The following is a 21,853-nucleotide window of genomic DNA, read 5'->3' on the forward strand; positions in this document are numbered from 1 at the left end:
CTGATATAAACACGAGGTGAAAGCAACATTCTGGAATTGCTAGAGTCCATGAGAAATAGGAAAATGTACGTTTTGTAGTCACAGAGAAGCTGTTGCATACCAACCACCTTCTTGTAAACACAATCTGAGTTTCCCAACTTTGGTCCGACAGTGCTACCACACACAGGGATGTGCGCCCTGCACAGTCAAGGTTAGACGGCCGCAGGCAGTGTGAGCAAACACTTCATCAAAATTGAGAGCAGGAAACGTGCCACTTGTGACCTCCAGAATTTTATTTATTTATTTATTTATTTATTGTCTTTTTGCTATTTGTTGGGCCGCTCCCGCGGCATATGGAGGTTCCCAGGCTAGGGGTCCAATCGGAGCTGTAGCCACCGGCCTACGCCAGAGCCACAGCAACGCGGGATCCGAGCCGCGTCTGCAACCTACACCACAGCTCACGGCAATGCCGGATCCTTAACCCACTGAGCAAGGGCAGGGACGGAACCCACAACCTCATGGTTCCTAGTCGGATTCGTTAACCACTGCACCACGACGGGAGCTCCTGACCTCCAGAATTTTAAGATCGCCACTCTGAGCCGGGCAAACCTGCAGAACTAGAACCACCCACAGACACGATTAATTTACAAACCAGGGAGGAAGTGGGCCGCCTCCCCTCACGCCTGTCGGAACAGAAAAGAGGTCACGCTTATGAACGGGCTTTGTGAAATGTACATCATTGTTGAAGCCTACGTGCTTCCTCTCTTTCTCCCGGTCCTTAGACTAAGATTAGTAGCATCTGGTTAATCTGTGATTGCATGCTTGTTTTCATTAGCCATGGTATAAATCAAATCTCACGCTTCTTTTTGTTGCTCAAGGGGTGCTTATCATCGGCAGAGTAATTTTAAAGCTGAATTAAGCAAAACTCTCTGAGAACCATTAATACACTTTTACGGTTGGGGCACAGAACATGCCACATCCAAACTGACACCTTTTTCTTTTTTTTTTTGGCTTTCGAGGGCCACACCCGTGGCATATGGAGGTTCCCAGGCTAGGGGGCCAATCAGAGCCTCAGCCGCCAGCCTACGCCAGAGCCACAGCAACGCAGGATCGGAGCCGCGTCTGCGACCTACACCACAGCTCACGGCATGCCGGATCCTCAACCCACGAAGCGAGGCCAGGGATCGAACCCGCCACCTCATGGGTCCTAGTCGGATTCGTTTCCACTGCGCCACGACGGGAACTCCCAAACTGATAAACTTTTTGAGTGATTGGCACGATGGTTCTAATCCTTTAAAATGCAGATGAAGGCCATGGGCACATACCATTTCATTTCATCGTTAAAACTTCCAATTTTGTTCATTTTGCCTAAGTTTTATCAAAGTATAGTCGATTTACAATGTCGTGATAATTTCTGCTGTACAACAAAGGGATGCGGTTATAGCTTTTTTAATCCCCTGAAAAATGGGTATTCAGTTTTTCCCACCAGACAGACTTGGAATGATAATTTTCTCTAAATAACTATTGTGCTTTCTTTCCCCTGTGTATCTCTTCAGCATTTTCTAAAAGGAATCAGGGAAGTTTAGAACTCAAGAGTTCACCATTCAGGTCTCAAGGACCCTGAAAACAGTGTTTTTTGCACAACAGCTGCTGGGTCCAGGCACCCATCCCGCTCTACAGCCAGCTCAATGCTTAGGTAAGTGTACCTGTGTGGCTGTCAGATGGGAGCCTTTGTTCCCCTTCTTCCCCAGGAGACATGGCCAGGACTAGAGACAGTTTCGGCAGTTCCCGTCGTGGCGCAGTGGTGAACGAATCTGACTAGGAACCATGAGGTTGCCGGTTCGATCCCTGGCCTTGCTCAGTGGGTGAAGGATCCGGTATTGCTAAGGCTGTGGCGTAGGCTGGCAGCAACAGCTCTGATTAGACCCCCCAGCCTGGGACCATCCATATGCCATGGGTGTGGCCCTAAAAAGACAAAAGGAAAAAAAAAAAGACGATTAGAGACAGTTTGGGTTGTCACGGTTGGGGGAGGAGGTATTATGACTGGCATCTAGAGGGCAGAGGCCAGAGATGCTGCTAACACATGGTACACAGGACCGTCCCCCCCAACAAAGAATCATCTAGTCTGAAATGCCAAGAAGGCTAACACCGAGAGGCGATGCTGTAGAGGTTTTCAGAGATTCATGTTCCCACCGCTTCGCTTCCTGAGTGATTCCATTTACATGAAATGTCCAGCATAGACAAAGCCATAGACACAGAAAGAAGATGGGTGGTTAGTTGTCTAGGGCTGAAGGAACTAGAGACTGGCCGCTAAAGAGTCTGGGATCTCTTTTCAGGCGATGAAAATGTTCTGGAACGAGACTGTGGGTGGGTTACAAACTTTGCAAAGATACCCCAAAAATATATTAAGCCCCACTCCATGGTATACTCCAGACAGGCGAACTTTATGATACGTAAATCATGTGCCAATAAAGTTATTAAAATTATTTTTACAGACCTTTCACTAAGTAGTTTTTCTTTCTTACTATGGAAGAAGTAATATTGTACCGAATTTTGCAATAGCTCTAGGTTTGACTGGAGACTCTCCTGTGGCGACGCTTTATTTTTTTACTTTATTTTCTGTCTTTTTAGGGCTGTACCAGTTGCATATGGAGCTTCGCAGGCTAGGGGTTGAAGCAGAGCTGCAGCCACCAGCCTATGCCACAGCCACAGCAGACGTGGGATCCAACCCGCATCTGTGACCTACACCACAGCTTGAGGCAACACTGGATCCTTAACCCACTGAGGGAGGCCAGGGATCGAACCTGTGCCCTCATGAATACTAGTCAGATTCGTTTCTGCTGAGTGTGGAAACACTTTTAAAGGGCAGCTCTATATTTTATGGGCAAGACATTAAAGATTTTTCTTTCTTAAACTAATCTATTTCCAGGGAGTTCCCTGTTGGCACAACAGATTAAGGATCTGGCGTTGCCTCCGTGGCAGCCTGCATCACTGCTGTGGCATGGGTGTGATCCCTGGCCTGGCAATTTTTCCTTCTCCTTGGCCCTTCTTAGCTTTTACCATACCGTTTATTTATGATGTCTATTGCTCACAGTTGCGCCCTGTGAGACTGCATGCAGGGATCTTTATCTTTCACACACTGAGACAGTCCCGGGCCAGGAACCTAGAACATGCCTGGCACGTGGAAGGTAATCAATAATTATTTAAACGTAAAATGCTAGAACATGGGCTGGCATTTAAAAACTTTAGTTTTGGGAGCTCCCGTTGTGGCTCAGTGGGTTAAGAACCCGACTGGTATCCACGAGGATACGGGTTTGATCCCTGGCCTTGCTCCGTGGGTGAAGGATCTGGCACTGCCATGAGCTGTGGGGTAGGTCGCAGATGCGGCTGGGATCCTGCGTGGCTGTGGCTGTGGCTGTGGTGTAGCCCAGCAGCTGTAGCTCTGATTCGATCCTTAGCCTGGGAACCTCCATGTACCACAGGCGTGGCCCTAAAAAAGACAAAAAAAAAATTTAGTTTCATCATCACCAACTGTCATCACCTGTCATCATCTCTTGCCCTTTCATTCCACGTACTGTACTTAAACCGCTGTATAAGCCTTTCGTGTTTCTATAGTTTACATAACATGTAATTATAATGTATAGTTTACAAGCTTCATGAGGGGAGAGACCAACGACATGTATATATTTTTCATATGGCTTTTTTTAGAATGAGATATAATTCACATACTATAAAATTCACTTTAACTGAAAGTGTACAATTGAGTGTCTTTTATTTTTTTTTTTAATTTTTGTCTTTTTGCCATTTTCTTGGGCCGCACCCGCGGCATATGGAGGTTCCCAGGCTAGGGGTCGAATTGGAGCTGTAGCCACCGGCCTACACCACAGCCACAGCAACGCGGGATGTGAGCCGCGTCTGCAACCTACACTACATCTCACGGCAACGCCAGATCCTTCACCCACTGAGCAAGGCCAGGGATCGAACCCGTAACCTCATGGTTCCCAGTCGGATTCGTTCGCCACTGAGCCACGATGGGAACTCCGAGTGTCTTATTTTTTGCCCATGCCCACAGTACGCGGAAGTTCCTGGGCCAGGGATGGAACCCATGCCACAGCAGTGACCTGAGCCCCAGCAGTGACAATGCCAGATCCTCAACCAGTATGCCATCAGGGAACTCCTGAGTGGCTTTTAATGAAGTCACCGGGTTGGGCAATTATCACCCCTCATCTAATCCCAGAACATTTCCCTCCTCCACAAAACCCCAAACCCACCAGGCGTCAGTACCCATTCCTCTCTCCCCCTACCCTCTGGCAAGCACGAATTTAATTTCTATCTCTGTGGATTTGCCTATTTAGGCATTTCTGAAATGGAATCACAATACAGGGTCTTTTGTGCCTGGCTTCTTTCACTGGGCCTAATGTTTTCCAGGCTCATCCATGCTGCAGCATGGATCAGTATTGCACTCTTTCTACTGCTGAATAATATTGCATAGATCTCATGGCATATATGTATATGTGTGCTATGCTTGCAACATTCCAGATCCTCAATACATATTTTGTCCCAATGATTTAAAAATTCTGAAGAGGTGTGGAATGCTATTGAGAATAGACTTAGCACAGGACTATGGTTCTCTAAGAGCACAATGATGATAAAGATGATACCGAAAAATAGAGATTTCAGGCTTCTCCAGCTCTGTCAGCATTACCCTGGGGGAAATGTCATCTACAATTCAAACGAACTTGCACTCGGTCCACAGACCTTTGTGACCGGCCACTGATGGCATGTGTTGAATTTCAGGTCAAAATGTCCTGTAACAAAAATGTGGGCAGCATGAAATTACCTTCTGGTGTTCCTCCTGAGTTACGCATTTCCTCGGAATTATACCAACTTCAGATCGAGTTAATCCTCCAAACAGACCTATCACTCATGATCGGGCTTTTTCAATCGAGATTTGGAAATAATTCTCTACTGCTTTCGTGGAATTTTATATCACTGAAGGGATGTGGTGCAGAGGATACTAGCTGAGAAGCTGCTCAGGGCTCTGTCCATGGACAAAGGGACAGCAGCTAAAACAGTAACTGGAATGGATGCCACGAACAACAACACAGCCAGAACTGGTGATGGGACCAGTACTTAGGTCTTACCATGTAGTTCTTGTTACCTTGCAAAATTAGCAGATCGTATGAAAATAGTATTCGGACATTTTACATTTATGTGCCCATGGGTAATTCCTGAAGAGATGGAAAGCTATGCTAATAAACTGTAACAATGAAAGAAATTTCTGTCCAAGAACAATAGAACAAATTCTGCATATCAAATATGTGAGAGTGACCATTTCAAACCTTTGGGGTGGCAAACTTATTTCCTTTGTTTTTCAGTGATTTTAAACTATTTTTTTTTTCTTTTTTGGCTGCATCCACAACAGATGGAAGTTTCCAGACCAGGGTTTGAATCCGAACCAGAACTTTGCCACAGCTGCGGCAACGCCGAATCCTCAACCCACTGCACTGGGCCGGGGATAGAACTGGCAGCTCCTTAGCCCAGTGCCCCATAGTAGGAACTCCTTTCCCTTGTTTTTTAAATTTTCTCTCTTCCCTCCTCACACAAATACTCAAATTGTCAGTCTTAATGTTGGAAATCACGTTTAGGAAGCGTCAAATGTATAATGAAGACATTACGGACTCCCCCTTACTGGTATTTCCCCATTTTCCAGAGAGGTAAGGTAAGCGTGAAAGAGAGTCAAGAACACTGGCTAATGCTGTACAGAAGAAATTGGCACAACACTGTAAATCAACTATACTTAAAAAAACAAAGAACACTGGCTAAGATCAGGCATCATAGGTCAACAGCCTAAAACCACAACTCTGACCTACGCTGTTCTTTGCCAAAGACAAGTTGTTTCTGCTATCGAATATGGCTTTTTGTTTGGAAGCCACCCATCTGCATGTGTGTATGTTGAACTCCATTAGAAAAGTGCAACTTACTTTGCTGTGTTTTGCCCAATAAGCAGAAGTAAAAACACTTGTTCTGACATTACTGTGTTACGTCTGTGAACACAGACGTAACATTTTCACTCCCGACAGTTACCCGTTAATTATAACCCAAACAACGTACTATCCATCTGCATATAATTTCCCTCATTCAAAATTGCTCCACCAGACATTTACCAAATGCTTACAGACCTTCCAAATTACAAGCTGTGTGAGCTCTCTCTGCGAATGCTTATATGCTCTTCTGCTGAGCTCAAAGGGACAGTATCACTTTTAGAAAATTATTTTTTTGTCTTTGAGTTTTCGGTTCAGTGTTTTTTCCCCCGGAGAATGAATACAAAATAAACCTAAGGCCTCGGAAAGATCCAGCACTATCACTCATCACTCCCACTGAACTTGAAATATTACAGCCTACCCTTATTGTCTCTCCCCTCTCTTTGCTCCGTTCACCAATTATTGAAAAGAAATAAAATCTTAGCTTCCCAGAGGCTTTCAGGAATGAATCCCTTGGACAACTACTGTTAATATTTTCCTGAGTATCTCTAAATGGAGAAAGGGAGAGAGGGAGGAAGCCTGGCACGGCGGGGCGGGGGGGGGGGGGGGAGAGGGGCAAGAGATGGAGGGGGAGGGGGGAGGGGGAAAGAGATGGAGGGGGAGGCGGATGGGGGAGGGGAAGAGAAGACTTATTGCAGAGCCAGACGTCTCCCGATGGCTATGTTTTCCACCTGACTGGGTATCATAAGCATCATTCTAAGTTCACAAATACAGACGGATACCCTTCATACATATGCTAAAGCCCATCTGACCCAGTCTCCTTATGGGTAGATGTTTTGATTTAGATGTCAGTTCCTAAAACACCTCTGTTGTCCTTGGCAACGGCAGGCACTGCCCATAATCGAATCTGTCCCTGGTGAATCAGCGCGTGTGTATCCGTTAACGCACGGTCACTGCGAGAAGCAGAAACCACAGGACTTTAGGCTGAAAGACCGAAGTGGTCTTATGTACAATTCCTATGTAATATCATATTATAATATATGATATAGTATAGTATATATTGTATAATTGTATATAGTACATATTATATATATTGTTATATAGTACATATTGTATATATTACACATTATATATATTGTTATATTGTATAATTGCATATATTATATGTTGCATCATTGCACATATTACAAAATATACAAATATCATATATCATAATATACAATATATTACAATATACAATATTATGTTACAATATACAATATTATATTACAACTATAGCAATTATATACAATTCATATGCCCCTTCCCCATCCAGCCAAAGAACCACTGGAATACTCTAGACGGCCCACCTTTCCCACAGCCCGCAGGTCTTCTGGCATCAGCCTCGCCCCTCTCCTCCCCCCTCCCCGCACACACAGACACAGGCAGAGAGTGTGTGAACTTCCTGCAGGTGAGCAGGATGCCCTGTTCCAACACCCGCTCCCGGCGTTCTCCACCCCACCTCAGTGAAGAGCTCTTCCAGGAGCTGTGAGCAGTTTGAGAAGCGGGTCACTGGCCTATTCATCTTGTCCCCCAGCGCCAATGACTGTGCTAGGCATGGACTAAGTGCTCAGTGATGGCTGCTGAAGTTATTTCAGAGTTTTGGCCTTTGAGGGCTATGTTCGGAGCTTATGACCCCGGGAGCAGCTCCCTTTACCGCACAGCTGCTGCATTTCCCACTGCTTTATTCATAAGTTTCCTTTTCTCTTTTCAGGACTCTTGGGGCTTGCTGAGCCTGCTACCACCTTTTATCACCCCCCAGAATACAAGTACCACCCACATGCATTTCCCTCTTCTTCTTTGTGCCTTTCTCCTTTCTGTTCCTTACTTCTCTTACTGCTTTTCTTTTGCTTCCTGTCCCAAATCTACTCACTTATTAAATGTCATTTGCCAGTAGAAGAGTCCTCCTTTTTTCCCCCTATAGCTTCAAACAGGCAGCCACAAAACACAGTTAATTCCAGTGCCTTCTGGAATAGGTGCTCATGGTCTGCAAGCTGTAGTGTGTAAATGTAGATGAGAGAGGGTTTGCTGCTCTTATTTTTTCAAATTACACCGTGGACGGAAGCCTAAGTAGCTAATAATAACAAAGCTTTACTATATTAAGCCAATAAACGCAGTCCCAAATAAGAAAAAAAAATCAATTGCATCTATGATAGTACATTTGCTTGTGATATATCACGACTTGAACTAACAGGTCAGAGCCAAACGTGATAAGGAGGTGAGGAGAATTGTTAAATCTTTTACAGCATCTCCCTGATGAGGTCCTGATCAGAAGCTATTTGCATGAAAGTCCACAGGAGCGGTTGATAGCAACGCTGCTGCGTATCATCCTAGCTGTGGAGAAGGCTCATCTAAATCACTGCAAGATTTCTTTGCCTAGGGAGGCTCCACAGAGATCAAGAACAGTTCAAAGATTTTCTTTATGTCATGGATAACGTCTCTCCATTTTCATCAATGAATTGACACGTTTATCCAGCACCCACTTTGTAAAAGAGATTTTTCTAGGTACCAAAGAGTTCCCAAGGAAGTATAAGACACAATACCTGACTTTTAAAGCTTGCCAAGGGAAGTCAGTGTGTTTATTGGAATCAATTAGTGGTGGTGACCTTGAATTCTGAGGCGAGTACAATCCCACTCCAGCAAAACAAACAAACAAACAAACAACAGCCTGGAGAGTGATATTTTCTTCTAAGCAAAAGAGGAAAATATCTTTCCTCTATTTCCCACAGAGGAAATACGTTAGAGCAACTTTGGTTTCAGCTACTTCAGAAAATCCACTCTTGGAGTTGCCCAGTGGCTCAGTGGGTTAAGGACCTGGCGTAATGTCACTGTTTTGGCTTGGGTTGCTGCCGTGGTTCGTTTAAAGATTCCTTGGCTCCAGAACGTCCACGTGCCATGGATGTAGCCAAAAAAGAAGCCCAACTCTTGAAATTATTCCAGAATACTAGACAGTCCTAGACCTGCTTTAAAAGAAGATTCAAGAGTTGAATTCCTATGGACGATAAGAAAGGCTCTGGAACTCCTAACACCTGACTTATCCAAAGACCAACTACATACCCCGACCACTGCAGAGAACCAGGAAGGTGAGCAAAGGGGGGAAATTCCAAAACGAAGCAAAACACCCTCCCAGGGTTCGAAAACCAAGGCCACAAGACTGAAATGTCTGAATTTTTCTCCCAAGTGAGCCTCCCAGGCCACCTCTGCTTGGAGTATCGCTTTACCTGCAGCCCACACATGAGCTTGGGCATGTCATTTTTCAGGTCACTAGAAGTCAGAAGCAACAAATGAGAAGGGGAGAAGTTGCTAGCATAAGCAATGCGAGCACAGCAAAATGTGATGGATTGCAAGTCAAGAAAAAGAATAACTACTACCAAAAAATGGGCAGAAGAACCATGCTGTGCAGGAGAAAAAAAATCGTATTGGGGAAAGAACTATTTAAAAAATAAAAAAAAATAATACAAATAAATACATAGATAAAAATTAAGACCTCCCCTTGTGGCTCAGTGGGTTAAAGACCTGACATTGTCTCTCTGAGGATTCGGGGTCCATCCCTGGCCTTGCTCAGTGGGTTAGGGATCCAGTGTTGCTGGGGCTGTGGCGTAGGCTGCAGCTGCAGTTGCAATTCAGCCTCTAGCCCAGGAACCTCCACATGCTGCAGGTGCAGCCCTAAAAAGAAAACAAATATATACAATTATATGTATAAATGTGTTGTTATGGTTGTTGTTGTTGTTGTGTGCCTACTTTTCGTTTGAGGCCAGGCACTGCCGGAGATGAAGATGCTTCTTCCCGGAGCTTGGGGGTGCCTCGGCTCTGGGCCACTATGGCTTTTCTTTGTTAAAAGCAGTTGATTGGAGGGACAGGTAAAATGGCAGTTGGTCCGATTCCAGCTGCCTGCGAGTAACCCAGGCTGGCCTGATCTCTGACCACCGACAGCCAAAGACCATCTGGCTCTCGATTTGTGCCACAATCCCACCCCGAGGTCCTTCCACATGAATTGCATTTTTTGCAGCCCTGACTGAGCCGACAAACATCAGGAGGGACTTAAAACAGCTGTTTCGGGGCCAGAAGGTACCTGAAGGTCATGTTTTTATAACCTTTGCTCAGCCCTTTCTCCTTCCCATTAAGCAAGAACCGAACCCTATAGTTCAAAAAGGCATTTTTTTTCACTCATCATTTTGAAACAGCAGTGAAAGCATGCACGTATTTGTCCCCTAAGTAACACAAATGGCCTTAGGTTCGTAAGTACAGAGCATATATGTTGGATGGATATGAATGCCTATGTGATAAAGACACATTCTGGGGTCATCGTGCCACAGTTAGTTCCAAGATATTGCTAGAGGGGAAAATATTTTCTGCTTATGATCCATTTTTAAAATAATGATTTTTTTTAAAAAAAGAAAATTTCTGATGTCAAAGAGCCTGAAAAACAAAAACACGAATACTTTGGCCTCTTGTAACAAAATAAGTAGTCAATCAAGTCAATTCTATTTTCCTTTGCAAAGTCAACTTATTCGTAAATGAAACAACCGCTTCCAGGAAAAAAAAATGTAATTGAAAAATTTTCCCCAAAATATTGAGTAACTTTTAAATTGTATATGTGGGACCTAAATTAGTGGAAAAGATTTCAAGCATAGAGGTCTATATTTTGGTACCTTGTACCCTGGGATATACAGTGGAGGAAGATAAATAGAAAGGGCTACACCATTTCTACTGTATTTGCCATCAAAGCCTGAACAACGGCCCATGGTGAACTGGCAATAGCTCACTATCCAGTGGACCAGAGAAATCAATGCCACAACAAGGGACCATTCTGTTGATCCTTGTGGCCAAATAATATGACTCGCTCATGCGTCATGAGAGAGATGACTCATGAAAGATGAGGCAAAGCAATGTGATAAATTTTGTAAAACGACAAGACCCCTTTTGGTTCACCAGTGGCTCGTCCTGAATTTTTTCAGCTACCTCAATACATGTAGTTAAATAAAATGGGGGGGGGGAGGGAGATTGCCAAATAATGTCACGGGATCACCATTTTCTTTCCTTCCCCTCCTACTCACCCTTACTACCTTGCTATGCACCCATCACCTCCTCTCCCTCCCAGGAAGCTGATTCCAATTTTCCTAAAATCCATTCGCAACTTTCTTCCAAAGGAACCCTTCTTGTCTCTGCTGAACAATAAAGACATTCATAAATAAATGCCAAATATGGACCCAAGTGGCTTTTAGAACCCTATTCTATGTTCCCTTTCATTCATACATTTTGCCTGTTTATATAACTTTTCACTTCGTTGTAGTTTCTCTCTCTCTCACTGAAAGGTCTACCTTACCTATCTTCATGATGGTTCTTCATTCCCTATGAATTCATTCCCAAAGAGCATCTTAGAATCTTATTTATTAGCATTTTTAAACATTAACCATGTGCCAAATGATGGGGTGGGGGGGGGGATGACTTTCCATTCCTCCTAGAGATGGCTCTCATTTAGTTTTCACCCTAATCAACTTCAGGAGGTGCTGTAGTGATCCCATTTTACCTTTCACCAACAAGAAAACTGAGGCTCAGATACAGAGAGGCTAAGTATCTTGTCGATGGTCCCTCTATCCTGGGTGAAGCTGGGCTCAGAAGCCATGTAAGTCTAACCTGTAGCTCTTAATAATACTCCAGTGGCTTTCATGGATATTTGCTCCTTGAACTTAATTCAGCCAATGTGGAGCATCAGTATAAAAATATATACACACGCGCAAACGTAAAAAATATTACTTAAGTAGTTCAAAAGATCGGGCTGAGCTACCAATAGTATCTGAGTATACATTCTTTCCTTTATTGATCTAATATTGACACTCATCAGCTACCTCCTACCACTAGTCACAAATTTTGCTTTTTAATTGATTGGATTTTGGAATAAAATTTAAACATCCATATGCTTTACTAAGGTAGAAGGGTAAAAGACATATGAACTGAATAGCTAGATCAGAGGTCCTCTTAGCTAGAGCAGGGCTTTGGTTGCTGTTGTTCAGGCAAAGGAGAGGAACATGGGGCTGAGACAACGAAAGGGGCAGTGAAGAGGCTCTGAAAATACAAGGGAGTAGAACTTGGATTTGCTTCCAAGAGAATGTGGGATGGAGTCAGAAGGATGCAGGCAAAGAAGGGTCATCACCCTGAGATAGGCTGAGTTGCTATGTCGGGTAGGGGAGCCAGGGCAACATCCCCTGTGATACCTAAATGTTTGCAGGGATCGAAATACACTCCTGTGTGTGTGGTGTGGTGTGGTATGTGCGATGTTCCAGCCATTACCTTGTCCTTCAGATCATCGGTAAGAGTTTGGTTACTGCGATAACCTTGAACTCATGGTTGCTTAGATGGCAGATGCGTTGCAGGATGGGGCCAGAGAGAAGAAATTTTGTCCCTCTTTTTGGTGGACACCAGAATGATGATAAAGGAAGAGTCACTAGGGGTCAGAGAAAATACTTTCAATGGAAGGAGAAAATAGATCAGGGGCGACCCCGAAATTATAATCCCTCAGAGAAATATTGACAAGTGCTTTGGGGTTTTACCAGCATGGGGATTTGAGTCCATTTATCTTTGTTTTTTGTTTTTTGTTTTTGTTTTTGTTTTTTTTTAAAGGCCTGCCCTTGTGGCATATGGAAGTTCCCAGGCTAGGGGTCGAATCAGAGCTATAGCTGCCGGCCTACACCACAACCACAGCCACAGCCACAGTAACGTGGGATCTGTGACCTACACCACAGCTCATGGCAATGCCGGATCCTTAACCCAATGAGCAAGGCCAGGGATCGAACCCGCATCCTCATGGGTACTAGTCAGGTTCGTTTGCACTGAGCCACAACGGAACTCCAACTGAGTCGATTTATCTTGACCTGAAAGGGCTGGGGAACCCTCGAGGACACTGACGACACTAATAAACTCAACCATAGAACATCTGCGGGGCCAGGGGAGGGGGGCGGGACGTAAAGAGCAATGTTATGTTGTTAGAACCAGGGAACAGACAATGACATGGCCACTTAAAAGTAAATTTGAATATATCAGCATGTGCAGCCAACTCATTTGCTGACTTAAAAACAGCTTGACGAATTTTTTTGCCTGTTCAACCTATTATTGCCTGTAATGAAAGACTCCGCATGCGCTAATGACAACATACACAGCCTAACAGTTGATCACAGCTTCTAAAAATCATGATACAGGGATTTTGAGTTATACTCAACACATTTTTCCTTCGGAAACCTGATTGGTTGCTCCAGAGGCCATGAATGGTATAAAATGAGCTCTTAGGTGGAAGAACTCTAAAGGATCAAACATCCCTGAGTTTCAGACAAACTTACTCTGAATACGTGTATTCAAAGGTATGTGGGTTTTATTCATAAGTTGGCATCCTTTCTATCATACTTATTTCTTTTTCTGCATTTTATGCTCAAAAGATGCAAATGTGTTCTGCATTTCTAACACTTGATGCTGTCAATATTCAGGTACTTCAGTAGAATCGTAATTAAATTAGACTTTACTTACTTAAATGCATTATGCTACTTTCTAATGCAGCAAAATATTTGTCTATATTTCTTTAGATTTTCGGTCCAGAATCCCAAAGCCCTTCTGAGGGCCAAATTTCACATCAAAGCATTTATCTTAATTCCTTCTCAATTAAGGGAAAAATAAGTTTTCACAGGCTGTGATTCACTACTTTGAAAAACATTTCGTTTCATTACATCACATAGAACCATCAACTAAATGGCTTTTCTCAAAAATGCAAACTTTGAAAAAACAGAGGCAGGTGGTAGAAAATGTCTGTGTGTTTCATAGTGGGCAACATTAGACACGACATGTACTGCCTATGTAAAATTTAAGGTCTTTCTTCTAACAGCTCTGAGTCAATACTTTGCACTACAAAGAAGTGTGCAGTATTTTAGGATGGCTTGTTTTGCTTCCTGTTCCAAAGGTCTTATTTGGGGAATCATGGGAGTGCAGTGTCAAACCAAGGGAAGATGTCATTTACTAAATAGGGACTCTTTCAAGTGAAAGTCATTCAAACTTCATGGACTAATCACAGCATCTTAGCACCATCCTCTCCCTGTTCAACCACATCTGGAGCTCAGGGTTATTACCTGAGGGTCTTGCCTGAAGCCCCATGGGGCAGAGCATGTGAAATTAACTCCACTCCTTTCTGAAGCGATTTTTCTCAGATCCCTGGTCTTTATTTATTTTCTTTCTTTCTTTTTACAATTACTCAAATGAATTGATCACATCCGTAGTTGTATGATTACAACAATCTGATCTCACAGGATTTCCATCCCACAGTGAAATTAACTCCACTCCTTTCTGAAGCGATTTTTCTCAGATCCCTGGTCTTTATTTATTTTTTTTCTTTCTTTCTTTTTACAATTACTCAAATGAATTGATCACATCCGTAGTTGTATGATTATAACAATCTGATCTCACAGGATTTCCATCCCACAGTGAAATTAACTCCACTCCTTTCTTAAGCGATTTTCTCAGATCCCTGGTCTTTTTTTTTTCTTTTTTTAATTACTCAAATGAATTGATCACATCTGCAGTTGTATAATGATCATCACAATATGATTTCACAGGATTTCCATCCCACAGCCCAAGCACATCCCCCCACCCCCCAGTCTTTATTTTTACCAGAAGCAATGCTCAGGTGGTCGGGACAAGAAAACATTGTGTGCCTCCTGGCTCTAAAAGTATCCAATACTGTCTCCCTTGAGGGTCTTGACTTTTAGAGCCAACTCTCTTCTTTGAATCATGAATTACAAGCTACGTTTGGCTTCTGGGACCCTACAGGTATAGGGAAATGGCGTGCAAAGACATGTAAAGATAGATTAGTCGTGTCCCTACAAGCTCTTCAGCTCTCAGCCTAAAGGAAAAGCTTCTGTGCGACCACTGTAATTCCAGAAACAGCACCGTAGACTGAGAACTAGAAATCGCCTACGAATGAAGTAAGCTCACGAGGAATGCTCCCACCCATTTTATCAGCAACAGACTAGGAGGGATTATGCGGGTCTTATGAAGCATTACCTATGTCCATATTTGAGAAGACATAAGAAAAGCGGCTATTGACTTATATTTCAGGGCCATCAAGAAATGGGGACCTGGATTTTGTTTGCTTGCCTCCTGGGAGCAGCCTTCTCTATGCCTGTAAGTAAAGCACCCCCTTCGTACGTCAATGTCCAATGTCATACGCTTGGAAATAAAAATCTACCCCCGAGTTGATACACGTTAGGGATGAAAACAGTAGAAGATCACATTTCCTCAAATGACTCAGTGTTTAAGAAACACTTTGAAGAACTTGTTACAAAAAAAAAAAAAAGGATTCCCAGATGCCTCTGCCAAAGATTCTGATTCAGTATAGCTGGGGTGGGGCCCATGACTCCGCATTTTAACAAGCACCCCAGGAGAGTCTCTTGAAACAATTAGCTTGTAAGTATCATCACCTGTCTCTAGAAGGTGGGAACTTTTGGAAGTGACCTTTGAGAGGCCTCCAGAGAAATACTGAAGCAGCCTTAGGCAAATAGGACAAAAATGTCAGTTTTCTCTAAAATCCAATTTCTCGCAAGTGTCCAAATATCTTCTTGCTCTCCAAACCCCATCGCTGTTATTCTTCAGAGAGTAAGATTTTGTGTTAGGAATTTCTTTCTTGAACCATCTTTCTGTTCTCAGAAGCCTCATCCTTTGAGTGCACCTGCTAAGAAGCACGTGACTTCCGTGGGGCTGCCTGGAAGCCTGCTTAGCCCCAACTTGTGAACGTATTTCACATTCACGTGTTCCAAGGACCAGGAAGTCTGACCCCTTCTCTCAAAACATAGGTAGAGGTTAGATCACATGCAGGCAAAGCAGGATCGGTCTGTTTTTCGGGGGCACAAAGGGCAGTTGATACAACCAGAAGCCAGCTAAGCTTGCATATCTGCCTCCTGTCCTCCTCTCTCGCCCACAAGACCAAGATGCTGTGCTCTGCCTTCCTGAAGTCCTGCATTGTGGCAATTCCTCGTCCCCACGAGGGCCCCTGCATTGCAAGTTCAGTCCGCTTTCCCCTCCTAAACTCAACACCCCTCTTCTCGGAGGGCTTGCATCAAGAAGATAAAGGAAAGGCAGTTACTGGATTATAATCATCGCACTCAGATGAGAGGAATAAGCCCTCTTAGGCAACACGAGCTTTTTAAAGGACCAAAGCCTTCATCAGCTCACTGTCTGAGAGGATCTGTACGCCTCTCTCTCCTCTCCCTCCCCCGCCACCAGCCGCCAGGGCTCATCCGAATGCCACAATGCAGGCATCAGTCACTCGGCCTCTCCTTTTGACAAGCCGGTCCTGGAGCAGATAATTATTCAGGTTTTTTTTTTTTTTTTTATTTGGAGCTTTAACATTTTCCTGCCACAGAAACAGTGACAGGATCATAAAAGGAATCAGCCTAAACTTAATCAATCAACTCTTTCATTTTCCATGGGATTTAAAACATTTCCACTATACCGCACCCGTCTTGTTTCCGCCTCCATTGATAATTCACGCATAGTTGTTTCTTGGGTTGTTGTTGAGGTGTCATTTACTTTGCATGCCAATCACGAGGAATCTCTTTGGTACTTAAGCTTATGCACCTCCTGATCTGTAAGGGAAGGCTCTGCGACAGTTCTCTTCTTGCTGGTATTTCCTGCTGGTGTGAGGGAAACATATTGCTCTTCCCGACATGGACTGAGTTTCATCAAGAAATAAAAGGAAACAAAAAAATAGAAGAACAAAGAAAAAGAGTTCTCTGTGGCGCAGCAGGTTAAGGATCTGGTGCTGTCACTGCAGCGGCTATGGCCTCTGCTGTGGTGCAGGTTTGATCCCTGGCCCGGGAACGTCCACAGACTCTGGGCACAGCTGACAGACAGACCGACAGACAGACAGAAGGAAAATGATGGGTGGGCTAGAGTAGGATTAACTGAGCACAGGGGTGGGAGGGGTGTCTGAGGATGACCGGAGGATAACTGCATGCTGGTTTCTGCTTCCGCTGTAAGGTTACAACCTCTGGGAAAACCATTTCGTTGCTCTGGCCCTCTTTAAGATAAGAGGGCTCCTCTCCTACCCAGCATACATGTTCCAACTAAAAGTAGACCTCCAAGATATTCTGCACTATATAGATTTTGTAAAAGTAGCTTCAGTCTCTCTTAATGTGAAAATTGCATATTGACTTAATCTCTTCCCCTCTCTCTCTCCCCCTCCCCCCTTCCCTCTTCCCTTGCACCCCCTCACTCTTCTTCTTCTCCTTTCCCCCTTCCTATAAAAGCTACCACCTCATCCTGGGCACCCTGGTTATATCAACTTCAGCTATGAGGTAATTTTTCTCTTTACTAATTTTGACCATTGTTTGACTTAACAATGCCCTGGGCTCTGTAAAGAAGAGTGGGTGGATTCTTCATTCAGGATGTTTGTCAGTCCCATTTTTTCAGTTCTCACTGCCAGCTTCCTAGTTTAAGCCCTGATGGGTCACCTCAAGCCTGCATTGCCCCGGAGCCCTCCTACCTGCCCCCCCCCAACCCCCGACTCAGTCTCTCCTCCTTATACGGCTGTAAAATGAACACCCCCTGGAGGGGGGACGGCACGGTAGGGCAGAAACTGAACTCTGGCTGAACAGAGTTCTATCCCGGCCTGGAAAATATGGGGACTCAGGTAAGACGTTATCTACCTAAGGTCCTTTCCAGCCAGACCACTCCTGGTTCTAAGACGTGCACACTCTACGTGTCTCCCTCGCTGGTCTTTTGGAAAGATGAGCGACCAAGGGGGCTGTGTGACATTCTGCCGAGCAAGGGAGAGTATGACGTGGCTGGAAATCGGGTTTGAGGCGCTTCTCAAGCCCATACGAACCATGGGACCTTGGGCAAATCATTGTCTCTCTCTGGAACTTTGGTTTCTTCATCTGGAAAAGGGAAATGATTATAATACCCAACAATTTAAAATATTGATTGGGGAGCGAAAGAGTTAAGCAACATAAAAGGTGCTTTGTTCAGTTTGCCTTGAGCAAGGTCGTAATTACGGTATTGCTATCAAATGCTTATTACTGTCTGAAGGAGTCCCTGGACCTGAGGTTACTCAAGTATATACGGTTAAGGAAGGAAGGAAACGCTGACTTCTTTCCTCCGTTCAGATGACAACCCATGGGTATGTTGACTCCTACAAGCTGAGGACAAGGGTTAACAAAAATCCGAGGAAAGATTTTCTGTTAAATCTGAAAAGGTTGACATATGTAACCGGCAAATGCGTTTCCAGGATGAGAAACTGGTTTGGCCTCCTTAATATTTTTGTGACATCAGATCAAAAGAGGTTACAATTCCTGTGAGGTCACATTAATTCTCTGTTTTGTTTTTCTCTTGCAAAGAAGAGCGGGCGCTGGGGAGCGAGACTTACTGCTTTTGTAAGCTCCGTGCAGGTTAGGAACCGTCTTTAACTCGCCATTGACCTTGTCGGAGGGTGAGGCAGCTTGCCCCAGAGTATGTGAGAACACGTGAAAACTGTGTGTGATGGATGTAAAGCAGTGCCTGACACACAGGAAGCCCCTGACCAGTGTCTGCCTCGTGCTTTCTGCCGTAGGACTCACACGTGGAGGTTATCCGTATTGACAGGATTGCATTCGTGAGTCTATGGAGCTAAACTAAAACAAATGCCTTCTAATGTCTCTTTCTCTTAAGGTGCTTACCCCTCTGAAGTGGTACCAGAACATGATAAGACATCCGGTATGTAGGTTTTTTTCTTCTTTTTTCCCTTAAAATAGTAAGCGTGCACTTCACTTCCCTTTGAAGACAGGTAACTTATCTATGCCACACATAGACACTAATGGGAAATCTAGCTTGGAAAAGGTCCTATCCGTATACACAGTTAGAAAGTCTTGCACAGGAAGAGGTGGATAAATATGAATATTGTCATCATGACAAAGAAAGCATTGCTACTTCTCTAGTTGGAAGTCGAAGGAGCGGATGGTAAACCTGACTCTTTGTTTCTCACCAGTACACTTCCTATGGTTACGAACCCATGGGTGGATGGCTGCACCACCAAATCATTCCCGTGGTGTCGCAGCAGACTCCCCAGAGTCATGCCCTTCAGCCTCATCACCACATCCCCATGGTGCCAGCTCAACAGCCCGGGATCCCCCAGCAGCCAATGATGCCACTTCCTGGCCAACACTCCATGACTCCAACCCAACACCACCAGCCAAACCTCCCTCTGCCCGCCCAGCAGCCCTTCCAGCCCCAGCCCGTCCAGCCCCAGCCTCACCAGCCCCTGCAGCCCCAGTCACCCATGCACCCCATCCAGCCCTTGCTGCCACAGCCACCTCTGCCTCCGATGTTCTCCATGCAGTCTCTGCTTCCTGACCTGCCTCTGGAAGCTTGGCCAGCAACAGACAAGACCAAGCGGGAGGAAGTGGTGAGTATACCTTGAAGCCCCCCCCAGCATCTTTGAGAAACGGGAAAGCAAACTTGGCCCCCAGCCTTCTACATTCTCACACAATCCCAGGCTTAGCGTCTCAGCAGCTACAGTTCAATGACTCTCTTAGTACAAGCGTGTGTTGTAAGTTTATATTATCAATGAGTTTATCTACATGGCTTAGTAACCCACACTGATTAATCTATACATTGCTTTGAATTCCCCCCACAATATATATTATCGAAGCCTGGTAATTTTAAGGACACTGTAAGGGAATATCCGTTCTCCTTGTCTTTCGAAGATTTGACCAGTAGGAATAGGCTAGAAGTGCACTGAAGATTCAAAAAGGGGGGACGGCAATTTTTGACAGTGAGGGCATGTAAATATTTGAACAGGCAGATTGGAAATCTCTTTAAAAACCGAAAGGAAACTTACTTGTCTAAGGTGGTTTTTCATCGAACTTGGAGGAAGCTCAACTAGACAGACTGCTAGATTCCTTCTCGGTGCTTGGGATTCTATACATTAAGCTTTCGGCACGATGTCTTCAGAGTTAGGCACGACATATTGTTTTATTCCAGAAAGATCTTCCAAATGAATGGGAAATAGTCAATAAAATAAGGGACCCTCAGCCCTACCCATAAACCCTTACTTCTGTGCATATGAGATGACAGAATTCCATTGCGTGTGTGCAGAAAAATGGAATCCCAAGTTATAAATGCTATTGACGGTTTTCTGTTGAGAAGGCGAGGGGCGAGGTAAGAAAGGAGCTGGACAGGGAGCCAAGCTACCTGGGTTCCAGCTCTGGCTTTGCACCCAGAGAGGAGATGGTGTTGTACAAATTATTTCACCTTTATGGGTGTTTTCCCTTCTTTAAAATGAGAGAAAGCAACTAAATCAGGTCACCTTCAAGCCTCTGTCCAAGGACAAACACCATAGTTTTCCGATAAAAAATTATGAGTTCCATGTGGCTTCATAATTATGGACATATTTGTGGAGAATATGTAGCTGAATTTTTAAAAAATTGATTATATTCCAAATAGCCTGGTGCCTCTAGTTGATTATTCTAGTCTAAGATATTTGTTCTCTTTTTGTATAGAAAATGCATTTATTTACCTTTTTATTAATAATTAAAGCCATGAACGGTCTAACCCTTGCCAGAGCTATTTGTGGAAAGGTGACTTTGGGTAGGTAGTTTGAACACTTTAGAATTCCCATGTAAAACGGGAGCATAGTGATTTTTTTCTTACAGTTGTTTTATGGAAAATAAAATAAAGGAATGGGTTCAGAGCTGGGCATGCAGAAAGCACTCAGCAAAAGGCAACACCTGTTCATTTATTATTAAATAATAGTTTTAAGTGTTCTGGAGGCAGAAGGCTCTACCCTGGACCCCTCATATGACAATGAGATAACAAAGAAAGTTTGAAAAGTATAGAGTTCAACTTCAATGACTATAAATGACAGTTTTGGCAAAACTGAAGCCACATGTGTTACTGTACATGGTTCTCACTGTGAATATTTGTAAATTATTTTACTTGCTCCTTTTGCCACTTTTTACCCCCCCCCCCCCCCCGCAGGATTAAAAGATCAGACAATGAGAAGAGAACTGAAAGAGATACTTCAGTTGCTTTCAGAATGCTACAAGAACTGGATGATTCGTGCCTACCATCACTTAGTAAATTCTGTAACTGAAAAAAGTACCACTAGCAAAGAATAAAATTTTTAAAAAATTATTCTTGTCTTTGTGTTGAATGAAACTTAAAATTTCACCCCACTTGACAAAAACAAAAGACTATTCTTTTTTTTTTTTTGTCTTTTTGCTATTTCTTGGGCCGCTCCCGCGGCATATGGAGGTTCCCAGGCTAGGGGTCCAATCGGAGCCGTAGCCACCGGCCTACGCCAGAGCCACAGCAACGCGGGATCCGAGCCGCGTCTGCAACCTACACCACAGCTCACGGCAATGCCGGATCGTTAACCCACTGAGCAAGGGCAGGGACCGAACCCGCAACCTCATGGTTCCTAGTCGGATTCGTTCACCACTGCGCCACGACGGGAACTCCCCTTTTTTTTTTTTTTTAATTTCATGGTCACACCATGGCATATGGAAGTTTCTGGGCCAGGGATTAAATCTGAGCCACAGCTGCAAATCTTTTAACCCACTGCCCCAAGCCAGGGATCAAACCTGTGCCTCCTCAGTTGCATTAGTCACTGCAGTTGGAGTCTTAACACACTGAGCCATGGCAAGAACTCCAATAGAAAGGACTATTCTTGAATAAGACAGCAACGAATTGACCATTCTGTAGGCAAACGAGGACTATTTTTCTTTTTTCTTTTCTTTCTTTTTTTTTGTCTTTTTGGGGCCGCACCCGCGGCACATGGAGGTTCCCAGGCTAGGGGTCGAATCAGAGCCATAGCCGCTGGCCTCCACCACAGCCAC

The 21,853-nt window shown here is 44.2% G+C and overlaps 2 protein-coding genes across 8 annotated transcripts in view; one reads left to right on the forward strand and one right to left on the reverse strand.

Moving 5' to 3' along the window:
• ARHGAP6 (Rho GTPase activating protein 6) overlaps positions 1–21,853 on the reverse strand; it is a 536,775-nt gene that overhangs the window by 132,663 nt on the left and 382,259 nt on the right. The window lies entirely within an intron of this gene.
• On the forward strand, positions 13,300–21,148 carry AMELX (amelogenin X-linked). Of its 5 annotated transcripts, XM_047765262.1 has the most exons (6): positions 13,300–13,357; positions 15,099–15,164; positions 17,288–17,335; positions 18,687–18,731; positions 19,003–19,419; positions 20,994–21,148. In XM_047765262.1, exons 2-6 carry the CDS (start codon positions 15,111–15,113, stop codon positions 20,997–20,999), a joined length of 570 nt encoding a protein of 189 aa, XP_047621218.1. In that variant the 5' UTR covers positions 13,300–13,357; positions 15,099–15,110; the 3' UTR covers positions 21,000–21,148. The 5 variants fall into 5 exon arrangements, with proteins under 5 accessions (XP_047621218.1, XP_047621220.1, XP_047621217.1 ...); XM_047765264.1 differs by lacking the exon at positions 17,288–17,335 and having other exon boundaries at positions 20,994–21,136; XM_047765260.1 differs by lacking the exons at positions 13,300–13,357; positions 20,994–21,148 and adding an exon at positions 18,589–18,630 and having other exon boundaries at positions 15,111–15,164; positions 19,003–19,462.

This window comes from Phacochoerus africanus, chromosome X, assembly GCF_016906955.1.
Source record: "Phacochoerus africanus isolate WHEZ1 chromosome X, ROS_Pafr_v1, whole genome shotgun sequence".
Taxonomy (NCBI): Eukaryota; Metazoa; Chordata; class Mammalia; order Artiodactyla; family Suidae; genus Phacochoerus; species Phacochoerus africanus.

Bases quoted from the DNA above. Each gene is read 5' to 3' on its own strand.
- AMELX (XM_047765260.1), top strand. From the start codon at position 15,111: ATGGGGACCTGGATTTTGTTTGCTTGCCTCCTGGGAGCAGCCTTCTCT. The intron at 18,631-18,686 runs GTGAGTCTATGG...CTTTCTCTTAAG, and splicing joins GTATTGACAGGATTGCATTC to GTGCTTACCCCTCTGAAGTG. The intron at 18,732-19,002 runs GTATGTAGGTTT...GTTTCTCACCAG, and splicing joins AGAACATGATAAGACATCCG to TACACTTCCTATGGTTACGA.